This window comes from Diabrotica virgifera, chromosome 5 (genome assembly GCF_917563875.1).
Source record: "Diabrotica virgifera virgifera chromosome 5, PGI_DIABVI_V3a".
Lineage (NCBI taxonomy): Eukaryota > Metazoa > Arthropoda > Insecta > Coleoptera > Chrysomelidae > Diabrotica > Diabrotica virgifera.
Window position 1 is genome coordinate 112,897,252 of NC_065447.1, and position 12,150 is coordinate 112,909,401.

Below are 12,150 nucleotides of genomic sequence, written 5' to 3' on the forward strand. Positions count from 1 at the left end.
TAGCTCAATTCCGCCAAAGGTTCGAAAACGAACCATTTTGTTGTTGTGACACCTGCCATTATCAAAGTGTAAAACAATTTTTTTACGATTGTTTCAATTTATTTTACTCTAGTTAATTAAATATATTACATACTATTGCAGTATTTCTGTGCTTGGCGGTTAATGGGTTAAACACAGTATTTTTAAAACTTTTTTGCCTCTTTGTATTTTTCTGATAAAGCATCTTTTATCGAGTTGTGGCTTCTTTTTAATATGGTTCAAAATATACCTAAAAATGTAAATCTTAAATAAATTTTCATATTATTACCAAGTCTCCATAATCGTACTTTACCATAACAAATATCTGGTGGACTTGACAAATATTCAAATATCTCGATAAAAACTGACTTTTTGAAAAAGTACTAGGATACAAAAAAGGTTTCAAAGACTTGTGTTTAACTAATAGCACTACAATAATAATTAAATTGGAACGGACACAAAAGTTTGGGGGGGTTTAAAGGAACCAAACCCCCATAAAATTTTTATGGGGTGTCCAAATTTTATTATAATTTTTTCTTAAAATACTACTGACATAAGAATACCACATGTCAATTTTCAATAAAAAATCTCTAAGTTTTCGATATATTGGAAAAAATCGATTTTCATTTTATAACTTCAAAGGGCTGTAACTTTTTTTCCGTGCACATTTGTACTAAGGTAAGTTAGGTTCATTCGAACTATTTTTGGTCCCAGAATACGTGATTAAATGTCTGACCTGTATTTTTGTTACACCCTGTATAGCTGTGAGGTATGGCCACTGAAAGAAGGAACACTGGCAACGCTCAGAGCAACGGAAATGGATTTTTGGAGAAGAGCCGCAGGAAGATCTAGAAGAGAAATGGTTACCAACGAACGCATTAGAGAAATAATGGGAATCAATCACGGATGACCCAACAACAAAACAATTTATCTGGTTAGGACATATACAAATAATGGGTGAACCACGAATACCAAAGGAAATATTAAAAGGGCAACCAGAAGGAAAGATAAAACGAGGTAGACCGAGAAAAAGAAAAAGAAAATATTCAATACCCAATAGGTAAACGTTAAATTTACATTACCCTTTAGTTTGTGATACTCCACATCCCTATTTTCAATATAAAATCTCACAGTTTTTAATATATTGGAAAAAATAAATTTTCATTTGGTATCTTCAAAGAGCTGTAACTTTTTTAAATATTTTTAAAAGTGCACGTTTGTACTAAGGTAAGTTAGATTAAATCAATCTATTTTTGGTCCCAGAATATGTGATTTAATTTATTACCTACCTTTTTGTTACACCCTTTACAATAAACTAACGCAATGCAAATTTCGAGACCAAATAATACCAAATAATTAAAAATACAAAAGTAGTGGAATTAGGAACCTATTTATAAAAATATAAACGTAATATGAGGTAAATAAGACTATAACGTGTATGTACACGTATATGAATTATAAAAACAAAAACAAAAAAGAAACATCAAAAATAGTAAAAACAAATAAAGAATCACTATTAAAATTCTGAATTGGATGTATTATTGTCCTAAATATTTTTGCAAATTTTTGTTGTATTTCCGAAAAAAATCACTTTTTACACAAGATAGGTACACAAAACTGTTTTATTTATTTCATTTTGTTAAGTGATTCCAATTTCCACAGACTCATTTGGGTAGGTAGAGCATTTATTATAATACAACCATGACTGCACAGCTGATTGATAACTAATATGTGTTTTTAAAAGGATATTTCCCAATTCAGCAAAAAAGACGTGCTTATTATTTAAGTTCATCAAAGTAGCCAGTTCAGCTTATCACATTTTTCAGTGAGTGTAAGAGTCATTAACGAATATAGACATTAAACAAATCAAGAATTATTGATGAATTTAAGCAAACAATATTTTTTCTCCAAATTCATTATTTGTTGCGGAGGTAATTTTTATCAGGTTTTTCACCGGTTACTACCTTAAAAGGAAAAACCGGTTATAACCGATACAAAAAACAACCGGTAAAACCGATTATTGCGAAGTAAAAAACCGGTTTTAGGTTATAACCGGTAGGTTTTTCCCATCCCTAATACAGCGACAGTGGCGGAGCTAAAATCTGTATTAGATGAAGAGTTGAAAGCTATTCCTCATGAATCAATCAGATACTTAATAAGGTCCTTAAGATCTCGCAGGTAAAGTGTAATCTAATGCAGAGGAGGAAATACTCAGTATCAATTTTGATTTTTGTATGTTAATTTACTTTTATATTCATTACATAATAACTATTATCATTATGTTTATTCACATAAAATATTAAGATATACAGGGTGTTGGTAAATAAGTATGAAAAACTTTAAGGGATAATTCTACATGAAACAATAATGGCAGTTTGCTCTATAAACGTCTGTCTGCAAATGCTTTGTTTCCGAGATACAGGGTGTTGAAATTTTTATTTCAAACTGCAAATTTTTTTATTGCTTTAAGACCGGTTGAGATATGAAAATTACATTTAGTGGGTTTCAAGAGGTAGTTATTGTGCATTTTTGACAAACAAATAACAATTTTATATTCATCATTGGTGCGCCTACGGGTAATGGTCTGAAATTTTTTTAAAGAAAAAAATGGTACGCCACTGAGATATTTCAAATTAAAAATTATTTTTGTATTCCACGTTTAATTTATGAAAAAGAACCTTTCTTGTATTTTTTCCTATGGTGCACCGTTTTTATGCGAAAAAATAAAACATCTTCGAGCGTATTTTTCATTTCTTAATACATTATGAAGATCTCTCCAATATAATAATACCAAAGTAGAACAATAACAGAAAATATTACTAAAAATATTTTAACTATGTGCAAAGCTTTAACAAATGTTTAAAATTACCTCCTTTAAAGGTGACAGAATAATTTTATATTCACCATTGGCGCCCGTACAGGTAATGGTCTGAATTTTTAAAGAAAAAAAAATAGTACGCCACTGGGAAACGTCCAATTAAAAATCATTTTTGAATTCCTCGTTCAATTTACGACAAAAAACCATTGTCTTTTTTCATATGCGGCGCCGTTTTTATACAAAAAAATAAAACATCTTAACGCTTATAAATTATTCGAGGTAGATTCCGTAGGCATAGAAACTTATTTCAAATATATGTACTTTGTAAACGTTAAGATATTATATTTTTTTGCATAAAAACGGCGCCTCATATGAAGAAAAGACAAAAACGATTTTTTGTCGTAATTGAACGAAGAACGAAAAACAAAAATGATTTTTAATTTGACATATCTCAGTGGCGTACTATTTTTTTCTTAGATTCGGGCCATTACCCGTACGCGCGCCAATGGTGAATAAAAAATCACCTTTAACGGAGGTAATTTTGAACATTTGTTGTAGCCTTGCACATAGTTAAATGTATTACGAATTGAAAAATACGCGCAAAGGTGTTTTATTTTTTTGCATAAAAACGGTGCACCATACGAAAAAAAAGACAAAAAAGTTTCTTTAATTAAACGTGGAATACAAAAATAATTTTTAATTTGAAATATCTCAGTGGCGCCCTAGTTTTTCTTTGAACAAATTCAGACCATTACCCATAGGCGCGCCAATGATGAATATAAAATTGTTATTTGTTTGTCAAAAAATGCGCAATAACTACCTCTCGAAACCCACCAAATTTAATTTTCATAGCTTAAAAGGTCTTAGAGCAATAAAAAAATTCGCAGTTTGAAAAAAAAAATCAACACCCTGTATCTTGGAAACGAAGCATTTGCGGACATACGTTTATAGAACAAACTGTCATTATTTTTTCATGTAGAATTACCCCTTTAAGTTGTTCATACTTATTTACTAACACCCTGTATTTGTTATGTTCTTAAGTTATATACCTTAGCACTTCGAGCCAAGTAGGCTCATGGCTTGGTTTACAATCTTCCTCCATTCTTGCTTGTTCTTCGCTTTTTCTTTCCAATTGGTTGCATTGAGATACCTCAGGTCATCATTAGCTTGATAGCTTTATCTGGTCCTAGGTCTTCCTTTTCTCTTTTTACCACATATTGTAGCGCTTAACATGATTTTTGGCATTTTAACTTAGGCCATTCTTTGGACATGTCCTAACCATCTAAGTTTTTGTGCTCTTACAACTGCAATTATATTAGGCTCCTTATACAATTCTATCACTTTGTTTGTTCTTCCTCTCCACTGATTGTTGATCATTTTTCCACCAAATATCCTTCTAAGTATTTTTCTTTCCCATACTCGTAACATTGATTGCTAGGTTTTTGTCATAGTCCAGGTTTCTCAGGCATACGTAACTATTGGTCTTATCACAGTTTTATACGTTCTTAATTTAGCTGCTTAGGATATATTTTTGCTACTAATTATTCTACTAAGTGCATATATGCAACAAATCCCTGACATTAGTCTTTTATATTATATTTCTTCCCGGATACTTGGTCTGCTCGAAAATAAAGTCCCTAAATATTCAAATCTTCCTACCTTTTCAAAGGGCCTAGCCGGGTAAGATGGTGAAAAGTGCCCCCAACCCAATTTAAATTCCATATAGGCCACTTTTTAGCACATATAGAGGAACTCACTTTCTGAAATTTTTAGCCCCCTAGGTGGTCACGTGACCCCCCTAGAGCCTAATTAGGCTTTTTATGTTTTTATTTTTTCTCTCAGCCGCATCAAGAGCTAGCCAAAAACTTTATTTAAAAAAGTTGTAAGTTTCAAAAAGATCTAGATGAAAATTTTTTTTTTTATTTTTTTGGCGGGAAATTCGAATTTTTAGAACAATTTTAAACTTTTAAATACCTCTGAAAAAAAAACTAAGACACTCGTTTTTACGAAAATTAATTATAATGTGTATTTTTGAACAATCTTTCACCCTTAATTTTTTCAGATTTTTAAAATTGGTGAAACGTACCTTTAAAAATAAAAAACCGCATTTTTTCGGTTTTTTTTTTCGTTTTTTGATACAATTTTATACATATTTTTCAAAAAATTTAACACCGTCACTAGAATAGGTAAAAAACTGAAAAATAATTGGGGTTTGCTTAATAAAAATTTTTTGTAACGATATCCATTTTCAAGATACAGGGCGTTGAAGAAAACAAAATTTTACATATTTTTTACGATTTTGCCGAAACTACTGGCAACATTGTAATAAAACTTGGCGGGTTTTAAGAGGTAGTTATTGTGCATGTTTTGACATACAACTAAGGATTTGATATTCATCATTGGCGCGCATAGGGGTAATGGTCTGAACTTTTCAAAGAAAAAAAGATAGTACGCCACTGACATATTTCAAATTAACAATCATTTTTGAATTACTCGTTCAATTTTCAATAAAAAATCTATCTTCCCATTTTTTCATACGACGCGCCGTTTTGCTGCAAAAAATAAAATATCTTAACGCTTCCAAAGTATTCGAATTAATTTTGATAATAATGGATGTACGAGTTTATTATGTAGATGTAGAAAGTACTAGAAGTTCGAATACTTTGTAAGGGTTAAGATCTTTTATTTTTTGAATAAAAATGGCGCGTCGGATGAAAAAATAAGAAGATACATTTTTTGTCACAAATTGAACGAGAAATTCAAAAACCATTGTTAATTTGAAATATGTCAGTGGCGTACTATCTTTATTCTTTAAAAAGTTCAGACCATTACCCCTATGCCCGCCAATGATGAATATCAAATCCTTAATTGTATGTCAAAACATGCACAATAACTACATCTTAAATCCCGCCAAGTTTTATTACAATGTTGCCAGTAGTTTCAGCAAAATCGTAAAAAATGTGTAAAATTTTGTTTTCTTCAACGCCCTGTATCTTGAAAATCGATGGCGTTACAAAAAATTTTTATTAAGCAAACCCCAATTATTTTTCAGTTTTTACCTATTCTAGTGACAGTGTTACCTTTTTTGAAAAATATGTATAAAATTGTATCAAAAAACGAAAAAAAAAAACCGAAAAAACGCGGTTTTTTATTTTTAAAGGTACGTTTCACCAATTTTAAAAATCTGAAAAAATTCAGCGTAAAAGATTGTGCAAAAATACACATTATAATTGATTTTCGTAAAAACGAGTGTCTTAGTTTTTTTTTCAGAGTTATTTAAAAGTTTAAAATTGTTCTAAAAATTCGAATTTCCCGCCAAAAAATAAAAAAAAAATTTTCATATAGATCTTTTTAAAACTTACAACTTTTTTAAATAAAGTTTTTGGCTAGCTCTTGATGCGGCTGAGATAAAAAATAAGAACATAAAATGCCTAATTAGGCTCTAGGGGGGTCACGTGACCACCTAGGGGGCTAAAAATTTCAGAAAGTGAGTTCCTCTATATGTGCTAAAAAGTGGCCTATATGGAATTTAAATCGAGCTGGGGGCACTTTTTACCATCTTACCCGGCTAGGCCCTTTATACAGTTTTCCTTCATCCGTTGTTATCATTAAACAAAATCCGCGACAGTGGCTGAGCTAAAATCTGCATTAGATGAAGAGTGGCAAACGATTCCTCAGGAATCAATCAGAAACTTAATAAGGTCCTTAATATCTCGCATGTAAAGTGTAATCTAATGCAGAGAAGGAAATATTCAGTATTAATTTTGACTTTTGTATGTTAATTTACTTTTATATTCATTACATAAGTAATGACTTTTATCATAACATGTTTACTCGCATATAATGTTAAGTTATATTTGTTATCTTCTTTATTTACTAACTTTAAAAATATTGGTGACATTGAAATAAAAATTACTTCACAATATTTTACTTCTAATTTTTCGTACAGGGTAGCGAAAAAGTATAGAAACACGGTAATTTATCGGAAACCGCTAAAACGATTTTTATAAGTTTTAATGGGTAGGTAAGGGTCTTCTGGTGCGTCCGATATCATAGTGGTAATTCATTATTGTCAAATATTCTGTTGTTCAGGAAATCTAATGAACTTTCTTATTTCTAATGGAACACCCTGTATATTTTTTGCGTCTTCAAGTCTTAAGAAATACTTATTATTTTTCATGTTATATTTCCTATAGGTACCTAAATGCCATAATTTCGAAATTGTTACATAAAAACAAATTTTAAACAAATTATCAAAATCAATTTTTTAGGCCCGGCGAGACGTTATTTTAGGTTCTTTGGATCATTGGGAACGAAAAAGGTCTTTTGTAATTTTTCTCTAAACTTAATCGTTTCCGAATTACAAACAATTTAAAACAGAAAAAAATAAAAAAAATTACGATTTTCAAGGTTTAAGAACACTAGTAAAAAAATAATTTTTGAATTCACAGAGTACTTAAATTCAAGCTCAATCCTTCTTTTATCAGTTATCCATAAGAATTTTTGACATTTTTTAATCAAACTTTTTTTTTGTAATTGTTAATGAAGCGCATATTATGAGAGGACGGGATCGGACTGCTTTAACAACTAAAAAAACAGTATTTTAAACTGAAATAAGCCCAAATTACTTATCGGCATCTAATAAACTATTATAAGGCTTGAGTTTAAATTTAGGTACTTCGTGATTTAAAAAATAATATTTTTTACTTGTATTTTTGAACCTAGAAAATCGTCATTTTTCGATCTTTTTAGTTTTAAATTGTTTATAACTCGGAAACGATTAACTTTAGAGAAAAATTACAAATGACCTTTTTTGTTCCCAATGACCCAAAGAACCTAAATTTTTTTGTTCCCAATGATCCAAAGAACCTAAAATAATGTCTAGCCGGGTCGAAAAAATTGATTTTTATAATTTGTTTATTTTTTTTAATAAATGTAGCCATAACTCCGAAATTTTGGCATCTGGGTATAGGTAATATAACATGAAAAATAATCATTATTTCTTAAGGACGTCAAAATGCACAAAATATACAGGGTATTTTATTTGAAATAAGAAACTTCATTATATTTCCAGAAAAACGAAAGACTTGACAACAATGTAATTACCACTATCATATCGGCCGCAATAGAAGATCCTTACCCACCAAAATCTATAAAAATCGTTCTATCGGTTTCTGAGAAATTATCGTGTTTCCATACTTTCTCGATACCCTGTATATTATGTGGGTAGAAAATTGCCAAACACCGTAGTGAAAAATATAACTTATCTTAATTGTGAGTCGATTTTTTTACTCGCACGTGTAGTTTCACGGTCAGCTAATGTATTTCAGCAACATAATAATACGTTTAATGCCTATACACTATAAACTAAGCCAATTATAAAACTTACTGAATTTCTGTAAGTGTGCTTTTGGTCCTATTCCTGATAACATCAATAATTGTGGACTGTTAATTGCCCCAGCACTTACAATAACTTCCTTATTAGATCTTGCTTCATACAATACACCATTTTGCAAGTATTGAACTCCAGTTGCTGTTTTATTTTGAATAATAATTTTTGTAGCCAAAGCTTTAGTCAGTACTTTGAGATTTTTTCGGTTTAAAAATGGTTTTATAAACGCAGTACCACTGTCCTGTCTTCTGCCATATCTAGTATTTATCTGGAAAGGCATTACACCAATTTGTTCTGCGCCATTTACGTCACGGATTTTATAGCCCATTTGTTCATTTGCTTCTAAAAATATCTAAAAAAGTATAAATAAATGCATTATATATTTTAGATATAATGGTCAGTTGATTAGATATAATTATTCATTAATTCGGAATTAACGAAAATAGTGGGAAAAACAACAACTAGTAAAAACTGAAAAAGTCTAGAGTCCAAAATCTAAAAGTCTGAACAGCATAAGAAGAATTCTAGATCAAACAAACCCTTTTTACTATTTTTATCTAATGCCAAAACCTGAAATTCTCAATTGCTAACTATACCAAAATTTACTCCTAAAGTAGAGGGAAGACTGGGTCTAGAGCCAGGTTAGCAGTCTAGTGATAAACTTTAAACCCATATACCTAATAGAAACAAGAGTATTACTCGAAACAGGAAAGGCTGTAACACCTCCGAGGCTTCTACAATTTGCAAGCCATAACGGATGCTGAGACTAAGGAAGATGAGGGAATTTTACAATTTATAATTTACGTCCCAACTGTTCAGCGCTGTAAAGTTCCAACGAGAATGGTTCCCTTCGTACTCCAATCAGAGTAAACATGTAAATCAAAAATGAATAACCATTTTTAATTTCGTTGCAACACGAAACTACAGCCGCATCACTATTTCAGTTCAATCAGAGAGTGCAGCAAGCACCTCTACCGGTTTCGAAACTTATTAGTTCCTCACCAGGAGGCACATAATATGCTGCTCTCTCTGACCCAACTAGGACAAACCCCGGCGTGCAGTCACGGATTGCAACGAACGAAATGGCAGGGATGCCCTAGCGGCAACTGCTAGCAAAAACCAAGTTTTCAATCTAATAGCACATAAAACAACATAAAAAAAATGTTGTTCTACATCCTACCAGACTGAAAACAATGGTAACCTTCTCTGGTTACACCTCCGAGGCTTCTACAATTTGCAAGCCATAGCGGATGCTGAGACTAAGGAAGATGAGGGAAGGGAGCGAATTTTACAATTTATAATTCACGTCCCATCTGCTCAGAGCGGGAAAGTTCCAAAGAGAATGGCACCCTTCGTACTCCAATCAGAGTGAACATGTAAATAAAAAATGAATAACCATTTTCAATTTCGTTGCAACACGAAACTATAGCCGCATCGTTATTCCAGTTTAATCAGAGGGTGCAGCAAGCACCCCTACCGGTTTCGAAACTTATTAGTCTCTCATCAGGAGGCACATATGCTGCTCTCTCTGACCCAACTAGAACAAACCCCGGCGTGCAGTCACGGATTGCAACGAACGAAATGGCAGGGATGCCATAGCGGCAACTGCTAGCAAAAAACTAAGTTTTTAATCTAATCGCATATAAAACAACACAAAAAATTGTTATTCTACATCCTACCAGACTGAAAACAATGGTAACCTTCTCTGGTAACACCTCCGAGGCTTCTACAATTTGCAGTTTCAACCATAAACCATAACGGATTCTGAGACTAAGGAAGATGAGGGAATTTTACAATTTAAATTTAAATTAAATATGTACATTAACTTAATTAGTTTATTATGAGTATTTATTTTTAATTTGTTCTCGAACAATTAACTCTTTATATATTTTTCCTGGTTAGAACTTTGTGTTCTTGTTTTCTTTGAGAAAAATTTCTCAGCTGTGTTCAAAATTTTTCTGATGGGTGAACGGAGTGTGTAATGTTATAAACGTCACATCTTTATTATTTTATTTTTAAATAATTATTTTACTGTACTTTCTTTAATATTTCATTAATAATAGTCTTCTGTATTTAATTTTGTTTTAACTTGTTTCCCCGTTAAAAACTTGTTTGGCATCACTTCCTGTTATAGGCAATTCTCTTTACATTTTAACATCTCATTATGTCAAAGACATTTATCTTTTATATTTTATGTTCTATGTTATATCTGTACGTTAGAATTGAAAGGGCAGTAGTCCATTTTTACACTAAATGGAGATATGCAGCCAATAGTATACTTAAAGGTGTTATCTTTCGAATGGTGGTTAATAGGTGGTTGTACAGGCAATATTGCTAAAATTGCAAGTCGGATGTCCACTGTGGAATTTGTTGCAAAAAGCCCTATGTGGTACACCGGTCTTTTTTGCATGGCACACTGATTATTAAAAAGACGGTAGTCCAATCTCTATGGACAACCGCCTCTCAGCTGTGTAAAAATTGAGGTTATAAGCTAATGTTTTTGCATGGTTTATAGATAAAAGTAACTTTTTCTTTATCGAGATTAATGTGATAATAAATAACAACCAAAAATGTCTGAATCAAGAGCAAAGAAGATGGTTCTACTGAGTTCAATCTTCATTTCAAGCCCCCTAACATTGATACATGTGACACCTGTGACAGTTTTGAAAATAAGCGGAAAGAGGCAGATCCTAATGTTGAAGATATTTTAAAGAAAAAAGCAGATCATTTGAATGACGCAGATAACAGATACAAGTTAAAAAGGCAGGATAAGATAAGATGCAAGCAGAATTTAAAAGAAGTCGTAGCAATGATGGATTTGCAAAAATGCCTCCCTACACCTATGTCTATAATGATAGTACTGCCGAAGACTCATGCTTCATGTGGGACGAGTCTATTGCAAAAAGGGGTGGCAACGAGATAGCTTCCGCTGTAATAATGTGGTTAAAAAATTTACTTTCTACAACAAAAGAGGTAACATTTTGGTCAGACAACTGCTCTGGCCAAAACCGATTTTTTTTTTATTTTGTATGTGTCCATAACACCTCAGTAGTTAGAATTCATCATAAATATTTACTCAAGGGGCATACACACAACGAAGCACACAATACATGCACTAATTGAGAGGAAGAAGATAAGACTGCCTACTATGAATATTTCTGTACATACCTCATGAATGGGCCCAGTTTATAAGGACCTGCAGTTCGTTAAAACCACTTATTGTTTATAAGATGAAAACAAGTGACTTTTTTAACTTTGAAAAAATGGGCAAAAAATCGACAAGCCCGTTTGTGAATCGGAAACGGAACACAGATAATGAACCATTTCTATCCTCTAAAATTGTGCACTTAAAAGTCGAAAGAGATCAACCTGGCATTATGTTTTATAAAACAACATTTTCTCAGGAAAATTTTAAATCTGTCAATTTTAAAAGGAAAATGAGAAGTTCTCTCGATGGTCTCCTACCAAAGACATTGGACCAAATAAATAATGAAAATTCAATTCCAATTGATAGTTCAAAATATAACCACCTAATGGAATTGCTAGAATGGATACCTTCTATTTGCCATTCCTACTATAAATCTTTAAAAACAACAAAAAGTAAAGTTGTCGTTAACGAAAACAATTCTTTATGTTCCGAAGATGATCAAATGCTTTTTAATTTAAGTTTTATATTATTTTTGTAATGTTAACTTCTGATTATAACGTTCTTTTCATAATAAAATCATACCAAAAGAGCGGCTGTCCTGTTTTTTATTGATATAGTACCACAGAACCAAAAAGGCTGTAGTCCTAAATTATTTATTATTTCAATACAAAACAACTTAACGCCGATTATGTTACTGTAAAATAAAATACAAAGCATGCTTTACTACTTTCCTTTAAATCTAGGCCTTTTTATGTTTTATTGCAAAATGGGAAA

General features: G+C 31.6%; 1 protein-coding gene across 1 annotated transcript in view; it reads right to left on the reverse strand.

Moving 5' to 3' along the window:
• The window catches only part of LOC126884308 (glucose dehydrogenase [FAD, quinone]-like), a 50,788-nt gene that overhangs the window by 22,473 nt on the left and 16,165 nt on the right, over window positions 1-12,150 (reverse strand). Inside the window, exon 4 of the mRNA XM_050650245.1 lies at window positions 8,226-8,580. Coding sequence (XP_050506202.1) covers window positions 8,226-8,580 — 355 coding nt within the window. The remainder of the gene's footprint in view (window positions 1-8,225; window positions 8,581-12,150) is intronic.